Below are 24,729 nucleotides of genomic sequence, written 5' to 3' on the forward strand. Positions count from 1 at the left end.
CATGTTAACAAAAAGAAGTTATAAACAAACAAATACACACCATGTCACTGAGTTTATATAAAGTATAAAGAAGTCAAAGCTAATCTATGGTGTTAGCAGGATAGTGTTTCTTTTGGGGAGATAAAAAGGGAGCAGTGACTAGGAGGAGGAACGGGAAAGGCTCCTGGAATATTAGTAATGTTCTAGTTCTTCACTTTAGTGGTAATTGTACAGAAATTGTGATAATCCCTAAGCTCTATGGTGCGTCTCAAGCAGGGACAACTTTTGCTCCTCAGGTGACATTTAGCAACATCTGCAGGAATTTTTCATTGTCACAACTGGAAGGTAGAGAAGAGGTACAGGCATCCAGCGGGTAGAGGCCAGAAATACTGCTAAACATCCTATGATGCACTGCATGCTCTCTTACTCCCCAACAGAGAGTCACCCAAGATATCAGTAATGCAGAGACTGAGAAACTCTGCTGTGTACTTGTTACTTGCGTTCTTTTGTGTATGTAAGTTAACTCGAATAAAAGAAACCGAAAAGGCCATTTGTATATGTGTCAAAAAAAAAAAAAAACCAAAAAACAAGGATGTTAGTCTCTTATCGAAGTTTTTCTATTTCTATTTCTTTGTTTCTCGTTGATTTTTTAAAATTTGATTTTAAATTTTAAAATTTAACTAACAACTGAGAGGGAGAAATGCTCCTGCAAAACTGTGTAGAAAAAAAACTAAAATTGAGGAAATTCTGCCCATTAATTTATTATTTCCTTGGTGACTTATTTTCTGACTCTATTGGAAGAGCCTTCATATCCAACTCTGAAATGCCAAATTAAGGGGAGTAGAATCGGAGAAAGCTATTATGACACACTCAGGCAAGCTATCTAAGTGTCCAGGATTGGAAACAGCAACTTGTACATTACTTACTTGACTCACGGATGTATCATGTTACTTTTAACCAGAAAGCAAAGTGCATTATTGATAGTTTTTCCAAACAGGCAGATGGAGAAATAGCCAATGGAAATTGATTTCATAAGAAAATAAGAAGATATCCAAATTACTTTTGCATCCTAATTTGCAGATGATTAAATTCCACTTAGGAAATGAATACAGATTTTGGACTTCTGGGGAAGTCCTTAGGAGGACCTAAGCTCACCTTGTCCCACAGATACAAGTAGCTAACACCCACATTAGTGTATGTAACCCAGAGAATGACCCAAAGACTGGCAGAACAGACTCTCCACAGCTAAATGTAGATAAGAGGACACATCAAAGAGGGTAGGAAGGGCGGAGATGCAGTTGGGAGGTAAACGGACCCACAGGACTGCCCCTGGGAGAGAGGGATACCAAGGGCGTGGAGAGGGGAGACAAAGAGAAGAGGAGTTCCCCACTCCAGGCACCCCAGGCATGGAGGACCTGCACCAGGAAGACAAATCCCCATAATATTTGGCTTTGAAAACCAGAGGGACCTAATTTTGTGAGTTCTTCGAATTGGTGGGGCTTAACACCTGGGACTTTAAGACTCAGAGGGCTTGGCTCTGGGACAGCCAGGAGGGCAAAAGGAAACCGAGTCCCCATCCTTAGATAGACAGCACCCCCAAGAGCCCCACTGAGATACAGCACAGAAGCAGCAGTTTGAAAAATGCCTGGGGATAAACGGGAGGGAGATTTGTTTCCTAATCTCAGAGCAATGTGCTAGAAGGGCAGGGATGATCGGGAGACTTCTTCAAGAACAAAAGGGTTGGCAGGCACCATTTCCCTCTCCCCCCCACCAACCTAGACTCACGAACACCTACAAGAATCAACTTGCTAACAGTGTGCCACGCCCTTTCATTCTCCTGTGAACCTGCCCCCTCCAATAAGCTTTTGACCAGAGCCCATCCAAAGTGGTGCTGTAAGACTGGCACTGTGCCAGCAGCCCCCAACAGAGGCCAGCACCACTACAAAGTGACTCCTGTGCCAGGGAGAGGGGAAGATAACCACACACACCAGTCCCACTGCAGCCCCAACAGTGGGCTGGGGGCAGACACCTGGTCTGACTGCAGAGCCTGCTCGCCACCAAAAGCAAGGGAGACAACACAGGGAGAGTGTCCTGCATTTCAGGGCTACTGCACTTCTGACAAATGCCTGGTCTGACTCACTTCAAGCCCAAGATGGCCCCAGACTGGCCCACTAACACCACAGGGACCAAACCCTGCCCACAACAGGCAAAGAGAGCCATTGCAAACAACTTGACTAAAGGCAAAAGCGGCTCAGTTGCAACAGTAGGGTGTACACAACCCACATAGGAGACAACCCTGAAACACCAGATTCTGGTGAAGAGGGGACATTACACGGCAGGGTACTAGAGTATTTCTTCTTCCTAAGGCTATTACTTTCAAGAGCAGGAGATGTAGGGGTGCCCAGCTGGCTCAGCTGGTAGAGCATGTGACTTCCGATCTTTGGGGTTACGAGTTCAAGGTCCGCCTTGGGCATGGAGCCTACTTCAAAAAAAAAAAAAAAAAAAAAAAAGAGCAGGAGATGTAGCTGACTTTCCTAACACAGAAAGAGACATAGAGAGTTAGACAAAATGAGGAGACAGAGGACGGTCCCAAATGAGAAAACAGTGCAAAATCATAGCAAGAGAGCTTAATGAAATGGAGATAAATAATATGCCTGATAGAGAATTTAAAGTAATGGTCATAAATATCCTCACTGGATTTGAGAGAGTGGAGGGCCATAGTGAGATTCCTAACAAACCGATAGAAAACATAAAAAAAAGAACCCATCAGAGATGAAGAATCCAATAAGTGAAGTTAAAAATACACTAGAGGGAACAGTATACTAGATGAAGCAGAAGAATGGAGGGCAGAGTAGTAGAAAGCAATCAAGCTGAACAGGAGAGAGAAAAAAAAACAATAAAAAATGAAAAACAGACTTAGGGAACTCAGTGACACCATTAAGCATAGTAACATTCACATTATAGGGACCCCAGAAGGAGAAGAGACAGAAAAGGGGACAGAAAATTTATTTGAAGAAATAAGAGCTGAAAACTTCCAAATCTGGTGAACAAAACAAAATTCCAGATCCAGGAAGGAGAGAAAGCCCACAACAAAATCAATCCAAGGAAATCCACACCCAGACATGCAGTAATTAAAATGGCACAAAGTAATGATAAAGAGAGAATTTCAAAAGCAGCAAGAGAAAACAAAATAGTTACATAAAAGGGAAACCCCATAAGGCTATCAGCTGATTTTTTTAGCAGCAACATTGTAGGCAAGAAGAGAGTGGCATGATATAGTCAAAGTGCTGAATGGAAAAAAAAAAAACAAAACCTGCAGACAAGAACACTCTATCCAGCAAGGCTATATCATTCACAATAGGAGAGATAAAGAGTATCTGAGACAAACAAAAATTAAAGGAATTCATGGCCCCTAAACCAGCCCTACAAGAAATGTTAAAGGGGACCCTGAATGGAAAAGAAAGACCATAACCAGGAGTAGGAAAAGTAGGAAGTGCAACAGCAGTAAAATTAAGCATATCTATAAAAATCAGTCACAGGAATCACAAAATAATAGAATGTCAAGTATGACAATACATACTTAAAATACCGGGGGGGGGTGGCAAAGAATGGGTTCAACCCTGAGTGCCCATCAACTTAATATAGACTGCTATATGCATAAGATGTTATATACAAACCTAACCACATGTTATATACATGTTATATACATATATACATGTTAGATACATATATATACATACATGTGTATATGTATATACATATACATATATAACACATGTTATATACAAACGTAACCACAAATCAAAAACCAGTAATACATATGCAAAAAATAAGGAGAAAGGAATCCCAAGTATATCACTAAAGAAACCCAGCAAACTGTGAGAGAATAGAGAAAGAAAAGGAACAAAAAATGTCAAAAAAAAAACCATAAAACAGGTAACAAAGTGGCAATAAATACATACCTATCAATAATTACTTTGAATGTAAGTGGACTAAACACTCCAATCAAAAGATATAGGGTGACAGAATTGATAAAAAAGGAAGACCCATCTATATGCTGCATACAAGAGACAGATTTCAAACCTAAAGACACAGGCAGATTGAAATTGAAGGGGTAGAAAGGCATTTATCATGCAAGTGGAAGTGAAAAGAAAGCCAAGGTGGCAATACTTACATCAGAGAAAATAAACTTTACGACAAAGACTGTAACAAGAGACAAAGAAGGACTCTATATGAATAATAAGGGAGAAAATCCAACAAGAAGATGTAACAATCATAAATATTTATGCTCCCAACATGGCATCACCCAAAATACATAAAACAGTTAATAACAAACATAAAGGAACTAATCAATAGTAACACAATTATAGTAGGAAACTTTAACGCTCTACTCACATCAGTGGACAGATCATCCAAACAGAAAGTCAACAACAAAACAGTGGCTTTGAATGACCCATTGGACCAGATAGATTTAACAGATATACTTAGAAATTCCATCCTAAATCAGAATACATGTCCTTTTCATGTGCACATGGAACATTCTCCAGAACAGACCACATATTAAGCCACAGAACAAGTCTCAACAAATTCAAAAAAGACAGAAGTCATACCATGCATCTTTAAACTGACCACAACAATATGCAACTAGAAATCAACCACAAGAAAAAAATCTGGAAAGACCACAAATACATGGAGATTAAATGACAAGCTACTAATCAATGAATGGGTCAACCAAGAAATCCAAGAGAAAATTTAAAAATACATGAAGACAAATGAAAATGAAAACACAATGGTCCAAAATCTTTGGGATACAGCAAAAGCTGTTCAATGAGGGAAGTTTATAGCAATGTAGGCCTACCTCATGAAGCAAGAAAACTCTCAAATAAACAACATAACTTCACACCTAAAGGAGCTAGAAAAGAACAAACAAAACCCCAAACCAGCGGAAGGAAGGAAATAACAAAGATTAGAGCAGAAATAATGAAAAGGAACTAAAAAACAACAGATCAATGAAACCAGGAGCTGGTTATTTGAAAAGAGCAACAAATACAATAAACCTCTAGCCAGACTGATCGAGAGAGAGAGAGAGAGAGAGAGAGAGAGAGAGAGAGAAAGTCAAATATAGTCAGAAATGAAAGAAAACAAACAACACGACAGAAATACAAAAGGATTATAAGAAAATATAATGGAAAATTATATGCCAATAAACTGGACAGTCTCGAAGAAATGGATAAATTCATAGAAACATATAACTCCCCAAAACTAAATCACGAAGAAACAAAAAATTTGAACAGATTATCAGCAATTGTAATTGAAAAAGTAGTCAAAAAACTCCCAATAAGCAAGAGTCCAGGACCAGATGGCTTCACAGACATTAAGAAGAGTTAATACCTATTCTTCTCAAAGTACTCAAAAAATAGTAGAGGAAGGAAACCCTCCAGATCCCTCCTATGAGGTCAGCTTTACCCTGGTACCAAAACAAGATAAAGATACTAAAAGAAAGAGAGAGAGAACACTATAGGCCAATATATCTGATGAGCATAGATGCAAAAATCCTCAACAAAATACTAACAAGCTGAATCCAACAATGCATTAAAGAACTCATTCACCATAATTAACTGGGATTTATTCCTGGGATGCAAGGGTGGTTCAATATTCACAAATCAATCAACATGATACATCACATAGAGAAAAGATAAAAACCATATGATCATTTCAAGAGATGCAGAAAAATTTTGCCCCTCAGCTGCTAAGGAGAGCAGGCTGGATATTTCATACTCATCTTGCCAGTGACCCCAAACCTCTAAGGATGGCCTTGAGGAGTTGCCTGTGCTTCTGAGAAAACACGTGGAGTCCGGTGGGGCTAGAAGTGAAGAAAGCTCGTGGGTGGTTTTCAAATGTAGGAGACCTCATTCTGTGAAGCTTCCAATTTTACTGTTTCATAGTTTTCAAAACTAAAAAGACCACTCTCTGCCTCTATTTCGCTCGTGTTTACTCGCTCATGCTCATCACCGCCACCCCTGCCCTGCCCCCAGCCCCAGAATTCTACGAAGGCACTGCTGAGCCTGGGTTGGGCTAGATTTTAATTCCACTCTCTATCCTTAAATTTTAAACACCCCTTTCTTTTTTCCTTTCCCCACACCAAGCCCTTCAGTCATCAGATCTGCCTTTGCACATCAGGGCAAGAAACTCACGCGACTTTGGCACAGATAGTGCACTTCCAGCCGCCATCAAGGCCCGAGACCCGACACTCGCTGCACACTCTCAGGGAGCAGGCCGGGCACGGCTCTCCTCGGTCAAATATTAAGCCCAGGTTTCTCTGGCAGTGAACGCAAACTCTGTTGGTTTGTTGTTGAGTCTTCCCACTTCTACGTTTTGCTTCTAAGAGTTCATTTTTCAGCTTCCTAGAAGGAGAAAGGAAAAAAAAAAAATCACTTAACAAAAAAAGAAAACAGGAGAGGAGCTCTCTTCATTGAAGGGTTATTTTCATCCGGAAGAAGATTTGAAAGAATCAGGTAGTCAGAGCCAGATACTTTCAGAAAACACAATTTCTCTCTCTTGAATCAACAATCCTTTGATATCAGTAGTTGAAAAAATAGCGCTTGTGTCTTAGCATTTGAATTTTGAAATCTTCCACTAGCAGTACGATTTTGCTCTCAGTACTTATTGCCATTCTATCCTAACTTCTCCAAGTGCTGAGTGCAGAGCCTGAAGCAGGGCTCGATCTCATGACCTGAGCCAAAATCAAGAGTCAGACACTTAACCAACTGAGCCACCCAGGCACCCCTCCAGTCCCTTCTTGAACACAACATTTCTATGTTCCAGAAAAAAACAAACATCCCAGAATCATTTCACACATCTCATATCATTTCCTTTTACATTTGTTGTACTGAGCTTTGTTATACCGGACTAGACTAGCATCTCCCCAAAAGCAGGAATGAGGACTTTAGTTTCTTGAATATACTGCTCATGACCCAATTCTGTGCTAGATTATAAGGTACTTAAATGTTATAAACTATTTGTTACCTCTTTGGGGTCTTCAAAATAACTTGTGAAGTATTATGTCATTCACGTTAAAGATAGTGAGCAGTCTACATAAGACCAGAAACTAGGTCTTCTAATTCCTAGCCTAATGAGAGATTTCTAAATGGGAGTTTAAAAAGGGAGGAGTAAGGTTTCTAAAACCTTTGATTAATTGTATCCTCCATTCATCCAATGAACATTTCTCAAAAGTGTCTATTGTATGCCAGGCATTCTGGTATTCGGAGACAAGAATGAGTCAAAACAGGGTATCTGCTAAGAAATTCCCATTAGCCTCATGTTAGCCAAGAAGAGGACAAAGCACACAAGATGATTCATGTGTTACAACAGGCAGATATAGAGTGCTCTTAGGTCCTCATTCTTATCTACCAGAACACAAACAAGAACCCACAACAAGTTTTCCTAATTCCTGATTTAGAGCTTACAAAGTACCCTTATGTCCTTTTTTTTCATGAACAACTGGCTTATGAAATTGAATGTAAGAAAAGTTCCAGACAATTTACTTTTGAAAACTTGCAGAAGCTACAAGCTTTAAGATAACAGAATGAGTTCTCATTTGAAAACCACAATTGTATCATCTGGAGAATCACAACGGATGTTTGAACAACTCAGGGCACAAGAGACACAAAACACTACTTATTCGAAATCTACAACAACGCATGCAACAATGACAAGGAAACAAGGTAATTAAAATGGGTAGAATGGGGGCGCCTGGGTGGCTCAGATGGTTGGGCGTCTGCCTTCGGCTCGGGTCATGGTCCCAGGTTCCTGGGATCGAGTCCCGCATCGGGCTCCCTGCTCCTTGGGAGCCTGCTTCTCCCTCTGCTTCTCTCTCTCTCCCTCTCTCTCTCTCTCTGTCTCTCATGAATAAATAAATAAAATCTTTAAAAAAAAATAAAATAAAATGGGTAGAACAAAGACAGCAATCATGAATAGCAGTCCTATCTGAATAGGCTGCTGGGCTGAAGAGTAATAAATGGAGAAAATAGGGGTATTCCAGGACATTCCAGAGGCAAATTCTTGTCTGGAAAAAAAATTCCATGAGCAGGTGCCTGAATCACTTCAACTTACCAGTTCCTTAATCACTTAGTAGGTCCTTGGAGTGGGTGAGACCACTTGGAGAAATTATGGCCATAAACTGAAACATTTTCTTAAGATTTTATTTATTTATTTGAGAGAGAGAGAGAGCACACAAGTGGGGGGTAGGAACAGAGGGAGAAGGAGAGGGAGAAACAGACCGCCACGCTGAGCAGGGAGCCTCGCACAGGACTTGACCCCAGGACGCTGGGATCATGACTTGAGCCAAAGACGACGCTTAACTGACTGAGCCACCCAGGTGCCCCGTAGTGAAACATTTTCATTGCATCTTTCTTTGTGCTCCACTGACGGGACTCAATTTAGCAATCAGGTTTCATCTGGTTCAGTTCTAGAGTCTGAAAAGACCTGGGGCCCCATGTAAATCAGGCCATGACGAAGCAGGAATTTAAAGGTCCCAACACACTAGTCAGCACATTTTTAAGGCAATTGGTGCTAATTGTCCCACATATCCTGGGAGGTATCTCTGAGACTGTGGGAAAGGATGGAAAGAATTCCACAGGCTGGCACTAAATACTAAACGGCCTGATTTTTCAGATCGCTCTTAGAAATTCACCTAATTTAATCGTGCCTAGGATAATTTACATGAAATGGATGTAGCCATTTTCAGACACTCAAGAGGAGAAAGGCTAAAGGGAGGGCAACTGGAACTAGGAAAAGAAGTATGCAAGCGGAGAATTGGTATCAAGGAGAGAGGGAGTACCGGGAGCCTGGAGAGAGGAATAAGATGGGAGATGTCTTTTCCCTCTGCTTTACCAACAAAGCAAGGTAGGCCTTATTTGGTTCCTGTACTGGCTGACCCAGTCTGAGAAATGTATCTGAGGAAGGTGACTTTCTGGGCTTCAAGCACAGTATCTGTTCATCTCCCGCACCTACATAGGCTAGAAATGCTTCTGGTTCCAAGGTACAGGCTTAGGCTTCATTTTTTTGCCCACATAACAAGAAATCCAGAATTAGGCAGGTCTTACATTAGTTCGGCTGCAAATCAGGTCATTGAAGGACTCAGGATCCTTTCATCCTGAAGGTGCCCTATCTTCAAGTTGTGGCTTATCCTTCTTAGGCAAAATGGCCAGCCAGCTCCAGGACAGCATCCGTGTTTAAGACAGGAGGAAGGGACCAGCTGTGTTGGCTGCACCTGTCTCTTGGCAGAAAAATGAAAACTGACTTGGAATTCCCCCCCATCGGAGTTCTCCTTAGGTTCCCCTGAGCAGACAGTGTCCGAGCACCACCTCTAGCTGCAAGGGAGGCTGGGAAAGTGGAATGAGTCAGAGCGCACAGCCCTGCCTCTTGACATTAAATGTGGTCCTGTGACTAACACTGGTCCCTGAAACGTGGGATGTGATTCCAGGTAAAAGCTTTAAGAGCGAGTGCATGGTTTACCACATACCGTCTTCTTTGCATGGAGAATGGCAATGTCCCAAATAGTGTCTACTCTTTGTCTAAGTCCTGGTCTGAGGATGCTACAAAAGAGAGTACGCAGCTGTTTTGTTATGGACAGGCAGCACGAATGAGAAATAAACCTTCATGGTTTTAAGCCGCTAAGAGTTTGGGGCTGTTACTGTAGCATCACTTAGCCCATCCTGATAAGTCCAGCCTAGTTCTTCATCTGGCTGCTTCTTCATCTGACTTCCCTGTATCCTTTTTATTTTGGTTTTACTGCTGCTTCCCCAAAGAGGCTTTCTCTGACCACCAAATCTACAGCAGATACTCATCTTATTCTCACTCACAGAACCATGTTCTTTTTCCTTATGGCACTTACTGTAACTTTTTTTTTTTTTACTTACTGTAATTTTTATTTGTACATTTGGCTGTTTTTAATGGTTTAATGTTTGTCTTGCCAGTTCCTCTATAATCTCCATGAGGGCAAGACTATATCTGCTGTGTTTAGCTATGCATGTTATATATAGCACATAACCTAGTGCCTGGAACATAACAGGTATCATTTGATTGAATGGATAAAAGAAAGCACAAGCAGAAGTGCTAGAGGAAGAGGAAGAGGGAGGAAAGGAAGGAGAAAAAAAAGGTAAAGAGTGAAGGGAAGGAAGGAAAACTCAGCCGTGCTGCTAACCAGATGGCACTGGGCATTCAAGTTAACCTCTCTGGGTCTCAGTTACTTCAACTTCCAAATAAAGATAATGATTCCTTTTATATCTTCCTCCAAGGCTGTTTATAGGAGTCAGAGGCAATAAAGTATGGTAGGGTGTTCTGTAAATTATAAAGGCCTTTACACTATGAAGTCATCATTATTAAAAGGAGAATGGGAAGAGAAAAATATGTACAATGTTGGGTCTATTGAGAATAAAGTCAAATTAAAATCGGCTAAAACTGAGATCAAACACACTCTGAAAAAGTAATCCAAGCCTGAGAAAACTACAAAAAATGTTCTCAATTACTCATTAAGAACTTCCCGAACTTTCTCTATCTTCCTTAGCTTCATACCTACACTGTGGTTCAGAAAGAAAAACCATTTTGATTCTTGCCAATATCAAAAATCTAACCAATTACTCCATTTGTTCTTGTCTGGAGAGAATCAAAGAGCATGGGAGATGGATGGAAAAGTGTAGTAGAGATACATACGGCTCCAAATCAACAGTTAAAACCTGATGAAAAGGGACGCCTGGGTGGCTCAGTCGGTTAAGCGTCTGCCTTCGGCTCAGGTCATGATCCCAGGGTCCTGGGATCGAGTCCCGCATTGGGCTCCCTGCTCGGCAGGGAACCTGCTTCTCCCTCTGCCTCTGCCTCTCTCTCTCTGTGTCTCTCATGAATAAATAAATAAAATCTTTAAAAAAAAAAAAAACCTGATGAAAAATAAAAATAAAAAAAAAGTTGAAGACATTTAATACCAGCTAACACCAATTCTTTATTTGAGATGAACTCAGGATGCTCTTGTGTTTTAAAATATTAGTTTATTCCTTAGATTTCCTTGTTGCTACACAGATGTGCTGATATTAACATGCAAATTGATGACCCATATGTAATTGAAATCTTAAAGACTGAAGAGATAAACTATCTCAGCTGTAGTTAAATGACAGAATCTTTTCCCTGCTATAGCCTTGTGATACACTGACTTCATTTTTTTCCATCCCATCATCAAAAATGTTCAATGCATTACAAAGACTGCCTGCTTTATCATTGCATAGACATACTCCTTTCAAATCAGGAATTGCTTTCATTAAAATTCCTGTCACATTTGTGTGGCATTCTTTTTCTTTTGTTACCCTTCTAGACTCAATTGTACTGAACATTATTTTGCACCGAAGAGGACAGGAATTTTGGAATGGAAGCAATTAGCTGCCTGGAAGAGGAAGCTATAAATAACAGTTCACCAAGCATCTTTGATCCCTGATGCCTTCAACAATCCCCCATCTCATCCAGCAGAACACATCAAGGCCCAAGGGAGTTAACAAACAAGCAAGCACTATATCGTGGCCCGGAGCATAGGGCTCTGAAGGCAGACTGCCTGGGTTCAAATCCCGGCCTTGTCACTTTTTATATCTGAGACTTTAAGAAAATTACCTAACTTCTCAGTGCCTCAAAATACTCCTGTAAAAAAGAATCATAATAGTTGCAACCTCGTAAGGTTGTTGTGCGCATTAAGGAAGATAATGTTGTGAACGTTGAGTAAAGTCTTAAGCCCGGCTTGATATGTTGTGATTATGAAATAGGCAATTCTGGTAGGTGTCTCTCCATAGCTGTTCTCCTCTTTCTATATTAGTGGCATGTCTAACTAGGTTCGTGGCCACTCAGAATAAAGACTACATTTCCCAGTATCCCTTGCAGTTAGGTTTGTCATGAGACTAAATGTTGGCTGATGGGATGTGATCAGAAATGATATAGGCAACCTCTAGGTCAGGACCTTAAAGGGAAAGGGCTATCTCTTTCCCTTAAACCCCTCTTCCCTCTCAGAGGCTGGGATGAGAACAGAGGAGTGAGCCATCTTGGACTATGAGCTAAACCGTCAAGGTGGTGGAACAACAAAAAAGACAAGGTGCCCAGACCCATTCAATAATGGAGCCACCAGAACAGTATCACAAAGCTGCCAACCAACCCAGGCTTTTCTACTAACGAGCAATATATTTCCATCTTATTTAAGCCGTTATCATAACATGTCTCTGTCACCCACAGCCAAAACTATTTTACAACAAATATAATAAGAACTCAGTAAATATTAGGTCTTTTCAGTATTGTTCACTTACAAAAATGTTGCTATCGGGATGCCTGGGTGGCTCAGTCAGTTAAATGTCTGCCTTTGGCTCAGGTCATGATCACAGGGTCCTGGGATCGAGTCCCGCATCAGGCTCCCTGCTCAGCGGGGAGCATGCTTCTCCCTCTGCCTGCCGCTCCCCCTGCTTGTGTGTGCTCTCTATCTGACAACTAAATAAATAGAATCTTTAGAAAAAAATGTTGCTATCAGGTTCTGCTTCAGCTTCTGCTGCAAGGCCTGCACACTAAATCCTTCTCTAGAACTAGAGTTTGATATTCCTTTAAGAGAGCAAAACCACGGTGACTGATGAAAAGTATCGTTAAGCCAGAAACGATGAGACAAAAATGACTGAAATAATATACACAGGCAAAATAATGTCACAGCAGCCTGATGCCAAGGGCTGCAGAGCTCCTAGCATTCCCATCTTTCATTCGCATCCAGAGGCAATGCCATCAACGCTGGGCTGGGGCTAGCTCATAATTGCCTAAGGAAAATCCAGAGGTGATCAGATCTCCTTTCCGTATTCTGATTATAAAAATACTTTTTTCATTTTGGTTGTTGCTTCTGTGTGCAGAACCTATTTTTAAAACCTGAACAGCACAACGCAGCCACGGTAACCACAGCCGCTCTGTTTTACACATCATGTCATTAAGCATTGGCAGCAACCTATGAGAAAGACGTTACGAATCCCATTTTAGGAATAAGAAAATGGAATCTCAGGTAGGAAACCTGCTATGGGTCACAGGGTTAGTAAGTGTGGCCATCAAGATTCAGGTCCAGCATTTTATTTTTTTATTTTTTTAAAAGAGCTTATTTATTTATTTGACAGAGAGAGAGAGACAGTGGGAGAGGGAACACAAGCAGGGAGAGTGGGAGAGGGAGAAGCAGGCTTCCCACGGAGCAGGGAGCCCGATGCGGGGCTCGATCCCAGGACCCCGGGATCATGACCGGAGCCGAAGGCAGACGCTCAACCGACTGAGCCACCCAGGCGCCCCAGGTCTAGCATTTTAGATTTCAAAATCTGCACTCTTCCCCCATATTCCTCTTGATTCTTATTCTGTTAACATATCTTTGCTCAGAAAGGACACTGCACTTAGCAATAACTGCTATTTCTTTCCTAGTTGTGCAAAACCATGCTAAGTACACTCAAAGGTAAACCTCAATAAACATGAAGGGTTGCTTCTGTCTGACTTCTCCCACCAAAAGCCATCTGTCCAAGTAGCCTCTTATCACAAAATCAAACATTCCCCAATGGGGCTGTTCTTCAACAAACACCCCTCTGGTCCTAATAAACTTTATATAGCTTTTGATTTGCTTTCAAATCAAAGGCTACTAAAAAAGAATCAAGACCATCTGAGAATTGGGGAAAAGTTCGGTCTAGATAGAAAGCTACTTCAGAGAAAGTAATGAAGAACAGGATTGAAACGACACTTGTCTAGACAAAGAAATCTTGTGAATTGTGCCCATTTAATGTGTTTAGAAATTGTCCCAAGGATAGAGGGCATTGTGGAATCTTCATGTCTGCAAATGACGCCAAGCACTTCCTGGTAATAAAACACTCAGTTGATAGGACTATACCAGGAGATCTCACAAAGCCATGTAAACAGACGAACAACTGTTTACTAACTATAGTCTGAAAATTATTGCAGAAACTGATCTCATATGTAATGAGCAAACCAAGTCTTGGAATATCTTGGAATAACTAAATATTAATAACTATTGTCTCAATTTCCTGGCCCAATGAGGAACAAGGATGTATTTTGCTAATCTGAAATCCAAAGGATACCTTTCTTGAGTATCAAAAACTGCAGAAAGTCCTGTTATCGATATGGTAAATCATTCAGAAAAAGAAGGGGTAGAGATAGAATCAGCATAGCAAAAAAGAAAAAAAAACATGGATAAATTACAGGGCTTTTAAAGATTATTGCTCTGACACTGCAAGGATTATCTTGATGGGAGGAAATGGGGCAGTCATACACCAAAAAAGATAACTTAAAGAGAACATGTTGCCCTTGAAAAATTCTTGAAAACTACTTCTGCTACTGAATACAGGCACACACTAGTTTTAACTTTTATAAACATAGAGCTGACATTTATTCTAAAATGTCTATAAATTGAATTTGCATAAACTAAATTATTTTAAATGCAGTAAGGAAGGACTTATATGCTCACCAAAGACAGCTGTCAGTACCTCTCATTTTACCTCTTTAGGTGGTGCTTATGGGAACTCATACTTTCATAGCTAAAGGTGATTACAAAAAAACCCACTTCCAACAGTTTTCCTAGTTATCAGTAGCAGTACATAGTACAAGGGATGTCAAGTCACCATTTCTTCAAAATTCATTGAGGATGAATACAAATATTGTTTTCTTTATGTGCTATTTTTTTTAAAGATTTTATTTATTTATTTGAGAGAGAGAGAATGAGAGACAGGGAGCACGAGAGGGAAGAGGGTCAGAGGGAGAAGCAGACTCCCCGCTGAGCAGGGAGCCCGATGTGGGACTCGATCCCGGGACTCCAGGCTCATGACCTGAGCCGAAGGCAGTGGCTTAACCAACTGAGCCACCCAGGCGCCCTATTTTTTTCTTTTTTTTTTTTAAACCAAAGCTAACTTTATTATATTGAATTGCAGTAGGAGATACCATGATGTTTGCTTCATTGAAATTCACCTCTGACAATTGCTTTCAGATTCCATGAAAAGGAAGACGAGATCTGTGCTGAGTAATAAACAAATCTAATTAATAATTCTTAATTACACCCATTTTTTTCAGATTGCTGGTTGTTTCCCAATATCCCCTCTACTCTTTTATGCCAGTACAAACCCCAAATGCGAGTTGGTTACATGGCCACCCAGAAGAATACATTTCCCAGTGACATATCCAAGCTCCCTTGCAGCTACGTACAGTCATGTGACAGAAAGGAAATTCAACAGGTAGAAATTGTCTCTGGGAAGAGGGTGAGTTTTTAAAGTTAAAATTACATGTATTTTCTATTTTTCCATAATGAATATATTACTTCTATAATGAAAATGTACAAGAAAATATTAAATATTTCTTTAATTGGATTGAGGATTTATGATATAAAAAATATTGTAGACATTGATGCCCTTTTCAGATCCTAGTGAGTTTAAACACTTTTGAAAATGTGTTTATATATATATATACGTATATACATATATACAAGTTTCATTAATTTTAGACATTTGCATGGAATGTTTACGAAGTATGCTTAATTTCTCTGCAATGAAATAATGACTGGAAAAATTAGTAAATGTGGGGTGCCTAGGTGGCTTAGTCGGTTAAGAGACTGACTCAATTTCTGCTCAGGTTCTGATCTCAGGGTCCTGGGATTGAGCCCTACATTGGGCTGTGCGCTCAGCGGGGAGTCTGCTTCTCTCTCTCTCCCTCTCCTTCTGCCCCTCCCCCCCGCTCAAGCACTCTCTAAAATAAGTAAACCTTAAAAAAAATTAGTCAATGCATGTCAGCCTAATATTACAGATTTAAATCAGTTAAACCCTAATTCCTATTAATATAACAACATTCATATAAACTGTTGATATAAAATGGTCATATGCCCAAAATCTAAAATGTCAGAGAAGACATTTCTGTTAGTGAAGCTTTCACTTGTCTTATTTCCTTAGAAATAAAATGCCTATTTTCCCAAGAATACAGTTGGTATTTGCTTAATTAGAACTTCCCTAATGAACTGACCTACCTTTGGAGGGCAAGTCCTCTTCACTCACCCTCCCAGGCCCAACATCCTACCCCAAAAACAATGTGGGCTTTATAGGTCTTTGTTTCTTCAACTTACAGTAAAAAGGAATGGTAGTTTCCTGGATGTGAGTGCCAATTAACCCAAGCTAGCTGGGGGGCACTCCTCTATACCAATTCTGGCTAGAGCAGTACGCAAGGAAGGGGAAGAGAGTACTGAAAGGGGAATTTGGGGAGGAGTCAAAAATGAGAAAGAGAGATAATACACACATATTCTACATAGGTGACAATTTTACTTATGACTACGGTGACCCCATTATTTCAAACAAAAAAAAAATATGGTCTGGCAAGTATGTTTATTTATTTGGATAATCCAATGTTGGAAATGCCCCCAAATATCAGGTACGTGTGGCCCTTTCCCAACGTGAGCCCTCCAAGTAAGAATTACTTGGAGGAAAGAGCTGTGTATATGGAAATTCTTAAGTTCTTTGGTAGGAAAACCTCCAAGGTTTTAAATTCGTTTAAAGCAGAGCTGGATTTTCTTTTTTCATTTCTCTGTGACTCAGAAAGAGTTTAGGTTTTATTAGGGAGCCAGTATATTCATGCTGGGAGTTTCTGTTAATCCACTAAGCAGCTTTGTGGCAATTCCATTAGGATTGAAACAAAATGTTTATCAAACTAGAAGTCCACTCCAATAGTTCTCCTGGTGTTTTACGGGGACGGCGAGCCTTTAGGCTTTTCAGAAGGTCAAACTAATTTTGTGCCTAGTAGTAGTGATAAGATTTGGAAAAACAAACAGCCCCACAGATCAAACATTTGCAGAGTATTAAGAGGGTATTGTTGCTTGGCACTTACTGGTCTCCCTAACTTCCAGGCTGAATGTGTAACTCTTGAAACCACTTCAATCCATTTGAACCGATTATTTAGCTTATCTGCAGGATTCCAAAGAGCCAGTTTGAATACACTTTCCCCTTCTGTTTCTCCTTTCTTCTCTTTCCTTCCCTCTCCTGTTCTAAAATGATGGAATCAACCACATAAAAACAAAGCTGGAACGTGAATGGCAGTTTCCAGGCTGGGATCTGGGGTCTCCCGATGACACTAAGCTCTGGCTTGCTTAGTGGCCCATCTCAGCTGAGCCAGCTGTGTGGAACAAAACATAATACACTTGCGCTTGGATTTCAGTCAGCGCAAAAACTAGAACTGCCTGAGGAACTCTTGTCAGTTCTTACTGTATAAAAAAAGCAATGCTTCAATAAATGTCAGAGCAACTTTGGATAATGTTACCCAGCTTAGAGGTCAGAACTGTCCATAAATATCGGGCTGAAGGAATGTTTTCTGTTTTGCTCCATTTCTCCGAGAGTAAGGCTAGGGGTGGACTCCCAACAGGATCTGAAGAGGTGCCCTGATGGCATAAACATCACGGCATAGAGGGAAGCGACATGGAACGGGAGGATCTCACTGCTGATGTTTACCAGCTTGGCAAATTATTTGGGAAGTTTCAGTTGCCACAGCTATCAGAATGGTACATCCTTCGCAGATGACACAGGGATTAAATGAGGATCATTTGTGAATTGATTAATACATTCTCTGCTGTGAGGGAGGCAGTGAAGAGTTTACCCTTCCCTTTTTTTCTGGCCTCCTGAAGGGTCAGATACATCCCCCCAGAAGTTAAACCTCAGAGGGACATGTGAGCTCTGGAGCCAGACGGTGGGGTTACAAACCACAGCTGGGCCACTTACTAGCTGTGCAAACTTGGTTGAGTTATTTAACTTGGTACTTTGGTTTACCCATCTGTAAATGGGATATTAGTAGTTCTTAGCTCATCGGGAAAATGAATTTGTAAACTGTCCCTGACGATTTTGCAGAACCTTCTGCTGGTTCTTGGTATTTTCTCTACCTCCAGATGCACTGTACTGTTCTTCTAGAGAGGCAATGAAACACATTTACGCTGTTCCGGCATGAGCCACTACAGACTGAGTGAGGCATAAATATCTCCTGGAGATGGCAGGACCCTGTGGAACCATCTAACCTCCCAGACAGAAGCCCGAGTTCTCTCTCTGATAGCTGATGGGTTCCAGTCCAACTCCATCTTATCTCTTGGACTATAAATGTCCTGCTGCTCAATGAAGGTGGCTTATCAAGGCTTTTAGGTGTATACAGCTATTCACAAGGCTAGAATCTACCGAGGTGTTGTTTTCAACACCAAAGGTCAACAAATTCCAGCCCTTGGGCCAAATCCAGCCCACCACCTGTTTTTGTAAATACAGTTTTATTGCCCATACCCATTTGTTTACACGTTGTCTATTGCTGCTTTCAGACTACAAATGCAGACTGAAGTAATCCTAACATAGAACATATACCCATAGAGCCTAAGATATTTACTATCTGGCCCTTTACAGAAAAAGTTTACTGACTTCTGGTCTACACCATAGATAAAGCCTGATTCATGACTGCAAAATTCTTTATGTTTGTGGATCCAACAAACATTAATATTGTGTCTCTGCTCACCTTTATTTTTTTTAAAGATTTATTTATTTATTTATTGGAGAGAGAGAGAGAGAGAGAGAGAGAGAGAGAGAGAGAGAGAGAGAGAGAGCGCGCGCATGAGCAGGGGACGGGGAGAGGGAGAAGCAGACTATGTTGGGGGATGTTTCCAAGACACCAAGGGCAGGCCTGTCTCCATGCCAGTGTGTGTGTGCGTGTGTGTGTGTAAGCTGGGAGGTCCAACCCCACAGAGACAGGCATGGAGAGACAGCAGAGCCTCGGAGAGGCCAGGCACTGGAGAAGAGTCCTCACAGGCCATGTTGAGCTCAGCTCCCAGGAATGGCAGGTGCTTTGGGCTCAGGTAGTGGCTGGGGGCTGCTGCACCTGCTATGCTGGGCTTTCAGGAGGGGCTGCCGTGGCCACGGGCACATCCCTCAGCTGGGTCCTGATACTCATCCAGGACCTTGAGATCATGACCTGAGCCGAAGGCAGACGTTTAACCTACTGAGCCACCCAGGTACCCTTCTGCTCACCTTTATTATTCCAATAATAAATACACAGCATTTGGCCCACAGAAGGTTCTCAACAAATGTTGATTACTTCTGAATCTTAGAGATTGCAGGATGCCTTGGGCTGCATGTAACAGAAAATCAGACTCAACGCGCTATAAATAACATGGAAATATATGCTTATAGAAGAAGCCCAGTGGTGTGGCAGGTTCCAGTATACCAGGATGTTGGAAACAATTCTCTGCCATTCTTTTGGCTCAGCTTCATCATTGTGCTGGCTTTCATCCTCAACAGCAACTGTGATAACATGTTTCACTGAACATGTCCTGTGGGAAAGAGAACTTTCCATAAATCTGGGCTATATGTTTGAGTGGGTCATTTTTGATCTCATGTCTACCTCCAGACCAATGACAGTTGCTAGAGGACTATTAGTCAAGGGATGATTAATTATTTTTTAAAAATCCACTGCTGGAGCTGACTAAAATCAAGATTTGGGTAGGGAGGAAGAAAAGAGAAATGTATGCTGTAAGGCGACCAGCAGAGTTCATTACTGAGACAAGCCCAAGAATAGGTGCCAAAGAGAACATTAAGTCCAGATACATTTTCATCTATTGTGGCCAAATGGAAACGACATCTTCTCAGTAAGAATAAGGTCCAAATGAACTGCTAAAATTATAAATTGAAGATTTCTTATATAGGCCAATACCACGAAGTAGACATTTGTTTTTAGGTGTGGAAGATCAAGCAGAGTAAGATTTTGTTGATGAGATTTTTTTTTTTAGGAGTAGATACTATGAACCATGTCCTCTTTTATGTTAGGGCGAGCTCCTCCAAAGTTAGAAAAAATGATCAACAAAGATCTTTATTTTGTGCTTCCAAACTCTATTTTTCCCATTTGCATCCACTGTTGATAGCTCGATTTTATTAGCATCACTTCCTCCCTCTTTTTTCACTGCATTAAAGCCATCAGCAAAACAAAGTGATTTGTTCTTCACAGAGAACACTTAAAATACTCTTACTCTGCAATAGTTGAAACCTGGGTCTAGATATCTCCTACCATTTCTTCCTGTTTGGTCTGAAGGGAAACAAATACATTGGACCCTCTTGGGTGAACCTAAAATGCTGTTAGTAGGTGGACACCTCTTACCAGCCTACAGCTCATGCCTGGAGGTAATTATCAGGCTTGCCATGTGCCTTCTGGGTGCAAAGCACCTTCAGGAACACCCAGAGACCAGTCCCATTTTAACTAATGCCACACTTCAGGGGCTATGTGGACTGTAGAGCACAGTTGGGCATCAGGCCTAAAGCATTGATTCAACACAATTTTTACATTCTTCTATTTTTCTATTTTACTAATAACCTACTGAAAGGAATAAACACACCACAAAGAAACAATAAATCCACTGCTTTCCAAAGTCCAATTTACTAACTTTCTGTGTCGTTTACTTCTCTGTAATCATCATAATTCTTAAAACTTTTCTTGGTCTTCCATTTCCTTCTGAAACTCATTAGCAGAATATGAAGGCAATTTTGTGGTTCATGGTAAACAGCTAAAATGCAGTTGACATGTAAGTGCCAATGTCAAATCTTTTTCACATTTCAAGGCCAAGCTCAAGCGTTAGCTCTTCTGTGAAACCATTCCTTCAATTTCTGTCTTATTCGTAATTAATTCCACTTCCTCTAGACACTGACAAAATATCAACTTGTACTTCTGTAACATGGTAAAAACAATTACTGCAACAGCAATTAAGTTCCCTGTTTGGTCTGGCAAATTTCTTGGTTGGGCTTTCCAAAAGCTACTTCTGAGATGTAGATTTGTGTGCAAGCGACTTACGGAGTACTCTCAGGAGGAACACAAACGGGAATAGGGGAGGCAGGAGAGAATAGGGAAGAGGGGCTAAGTAAGGGTGTGGTCTTTAGGTGAAGTCCAGCCTCACCATGATTCCACGGGAAGCTATGAGGCAGAAGCTGCACTGCAGTCTGTCAGCCATTGGCTTGGGGCTGCCCAGTGGGGACAGAAACTCAAGTTTGCCTGGTACTTGTGGCTCTCTAGTCCTACGGGCAACTCTAGCCACCCAAGGGTAGTCCTCTAAAGAAGGTAGTAGACACCATCCTTAGCAGTAAACATGTGGAAACTGGGAGGATGAGAGCACAGACCACAAGGGACCTGAGCGGAGCTCAGTGGAGCACGGCTAGTGTTCACTACAACACATACCAACGAGAGGGCTGAGGATTATAGCCAGCAATTATTAAGTACTGACTGTATGCCAGCACTCTTCTAAGCTCTTGATAATATTAGCCTATTTAATCCCTACAGCAACCTTTTGAAGTGCCTAATGTTATTATTTCTGTTTTGTCAAATGAGGGAACTAGATGTATTCATGGAAGCAACCTATCTAAAGTGACACAAAGATTTCATGGTGTAACTGAGATGTGAATCAACAAATGTGGATATGTGATTCAACAGCACACACTCTAAACACCATGCCACTCACTTTGGTGTGGCTTCTCAATATACGAAGCTAGAAGAGTGGCAGAGCCTGAGTCATCTGACCTGGGCTCATATGTTGGTAGCCAAGAACAAAAGGAGACAACATATCTAATACAGTTGGTGCAGGGGGAAAAAAAAAAAAAAAACCTCAATAAAATATTAGCCACTATTGCTATTAAAGAAGAGAAGATAGAGCAGGTTTAAAAAATCTCTTTTCTATAACGGTACCGCTTAGATCTATCAAAGCCTTTCTTTTGCTTTCCTCAAACACGTTTGAAGAGGGAGGAAAGCAGCAAATTTATTCTCAGTAGCTCTGTTGTATATTATGCATTTGGCTAAATTTCTTTACAGAGAATAAGGAAAAAGGACAAGGGAAGAAACAAAAAAAGGAAAAGAGTATAACATTATTAGGAAAAGTTACTGGGAATGATAGAAGCAAATATTCTGAACAAATTCCTATTCATTGTACTTCTGCGTTTCTGAGGATGTGGCTATTAAATTGTGTTTTCCTGAGTAGAGTGATTTTTAATTCCCCCGTGCATGTCATCAGTTACTAGCTAGTACCTCACCTCCCATAAACAATATAACTTTTTGCAGCACATTAGAAAATTTAGTCACTTTTCACGACTGGAATACAAATGCCAAAAACATCATTTCTGATATCTTTAAAAATCATTAACTGCCTTAACCTGAATTCCAGGCATAGAAAAACTGCAATAATTTTCATCAAAGCCTTTATTTCTTTAAGATTGGTTGAATACCTACGAATGATGGAAATAAAAATTCTGGGCTCTTAACTATGAACTAAGCATCAATGGAGAATATTTCAATGTATTTCCAAATCCAGGATCCTAGTTCCTTTTTAGGCACACTGAATATCTTTGCAACATATAAAGATAACCTTAAGATAGGTTTTCTCCTCAATAAAAAATAAAGTAAACTTAAACTTTTGTGGTCTTTCCAGAATTTTTCTTACGGCTGACTTCTGGTTTCACAGCACTGTGGTCGGAATGATCATAGTTTTGGGAGACACGTAAGACAAAAAAGCTACCTGCTGCACAGTAGGTAGTCGCTGAGAAGGGAACTCTGTTTATTTCTGCTCCTCCAGTCAGGGGAGAGATGTAATAGCCAAACATATTTAACAAGCAGCACGGCACAAGCAGCAACCAATCCCAATGGATGTGACAGCCAATCAGAACAATGCTGCAACCATCCGGAAGAGGTGATGCAACCAATCAGAATGGATGCTAGCTGAAACACAGGTGAGGTCATGCCTGGGGATCCCGCTAGAGAGCAACCTTGCCCCCAACTGATGGGAAACTCAACTGTCCCCATATTACTCAACGTTACTTACACAGAAACTTATTTTTAAAAATTCAGGCCATTTTTGGGGTAAAAATGAGAGTTTTTCACTCTCCAGATTCCCCCTTTTTTTTGGTTAGCAATATTTTTTTTATTATGTTATGTTAGTCACCATACAAGTACATCATTAGTTTTTAATGTAGTGTTCCATACCATTGTTTGTGTATAACACCACCCAGGGCTCCATGCAATACGTGCCCTCCTTAATATCCATCCAGATCCCCTTCTGCTCTCAGCTATGGTGGGAAGGAATTCCCAAAAAGACTGACTTGAGAAAGGCATTGTAAATAAATAATTGTGAACTTACATACCAGGCACGGCACATGTATTATCTTCCTTAATCCTCACAACAATCCTAGGAGGTGGGCACTTTTATTATCCTTGTTTTAAGGATGAGGAAACCAAGGCATGGAGAAACTGAGTCACTAGATCAAGGTCACACAACTAACACATCTCAGAGCGGGTATTCAAAGTGGAAGGTGGTCCTTCTACTTCACTACCACTCAGGATGTTATTAGCAAGTGGGCATTCTCATCAACATCATATTATCTGCTCAATTCCATCCTCCCATCTAGCTAATGATAAAATATCAAAGACGTGTTCTGATATTTGGGCTACGCTCGGAACCCATGAAGTCACTGACCAACATTTGTCCCCAGCATGGTCGCAGTTGCCCAATTTCTGATCTAACTGGCTTCAAACAGACAACAGTCAGGAAAGGCAGAAAAGTTTTTTAAAAATATTACCTTATTCTCTTGTCCTCCACTTTTTTCAAGTATTCATCTCTCTTTAAGACTCCCAGGATCATTTCCTTCTCATGATCTAACAAAAATGACAGATTGATAAACTCCGAGTTCTTAGACATGGTATTCCAGCAGCAGCTCTGGGTAGCAGTGGTTGAATCTTCCAGGTGAATCGATAGCCACAGTTCTTAAGGCCCCCCTGAACAGCCCAGAGTCACTCAGTTGTGTTTGATGGCAGAGTGGTTTTTATAAGGTCTCTGAAGAAGTGCTGATGGTAGTCAGGTATTCTTCCAGGCTACACAAAAAAGAGATACCACTGGGATTACATTCCAAGAAAGTCATTATTGTTCTAACAGAAAGGTCACCAAAGCCTTTGCTGTGGTGTCCAGTCAGGGAGGCAGCTGTTTCACTGATGAGGACGAACGCCAATCCTTCAGAACGGCACAGAGCAGGAATCAGATCTGCTGGGGCAGAATCCAGAAAACCCAGGGAAGATAGAGAAAGCAAAGGAGGGAAAGATTAGTTAGGAAAATTAATTAGGCCATTTCCTGAAGAGCACACACATTGTCTAATGTTTGAAACAGTGACATACCTAACTCAAAAAAAATTTGAATCGTAAACATGCAATTATTAAATAATTGCTGTGTATGTTTGTTGCCATGAAATATTATTTATATTTAGTTGATTCCAGATTCTCTGTGCAAATTCAGCTTTTTCCCTTATAATTAGTTTCCTTTACCAGCCAGGTCCTGTTAACCACCCTTGCAGCTGACCCATGGGTAAACTGAGTCACCACTGCAGGACACTAAGTGCACAGCCTGGACTGTCCCTTAACTGGCTCCCTCCTATCCCTTCCCTTCCTCCCCACAACTAGGACCACTGCATCCAAAGCACTGCTAACAAAACAAATATGAATCGGTGCTACCTGGAATGTTATTCATTGGAATGTTTCTCACAAACACAGCAATGAATGAAAAAAAAAAAAAATCAAGTGGCAGAAGACTTCATGCAGAATGACAGCATATATGTGAAGGAAAAAAAAATTTCTAGTAACATTGTATCTAATTTAGGAATATATACATTTGTACTATCCATACAAGGGATTTCAAGG

General features: G+C 40.8%; 1 protein-coding gene across 2 annotated transcripts in view; it reads right to left on the reverse strand.

The window, feature by feature from the left end:
- SYTL5 (synaptotagmin like 5) overlaps positions 1-24,729 on the reverse strand; it is a 254,902-nt gene that overhangs the window by 89,992 nt on the left and 140,181 nt on the right. For both annotated transcript variants that reach the window (XM_027607452.1, XM_035725740.1), the window contains exons 2-3: positions 23,622-23,913; positions 6,174-6,383 (exon numbers count right to left, since the gene is read on the reverse strand). In XM_027607452.1, coding sequence (XP_027463253.1) covers positions 6,174-6,383; positions 23,622-23,740 — 329 coding nt within the window. In that variant the 5' untranslated portion in view covers positions 23,741-23,913. The remainder of the gene's footprint in view (positions 1-6,173; positions 6,384-23,621; positions 23,914-24,729) is intronic.

The sequence above is a fragment of the Zalophus californianus genome, chromosome X (assembly GCF_009762305.2).
Source record: "Zalophus californianus isolate mZalCal1 chromosome X, mZalCal1.pri.v2, whole genome shotgun sequence".
Classification (NCBI taxonomy): Eukaryota; Metazoa; Chordata; class Mammalia; order Carnivora; family Otariidae; genus Zalophus; species Zalophus californianus.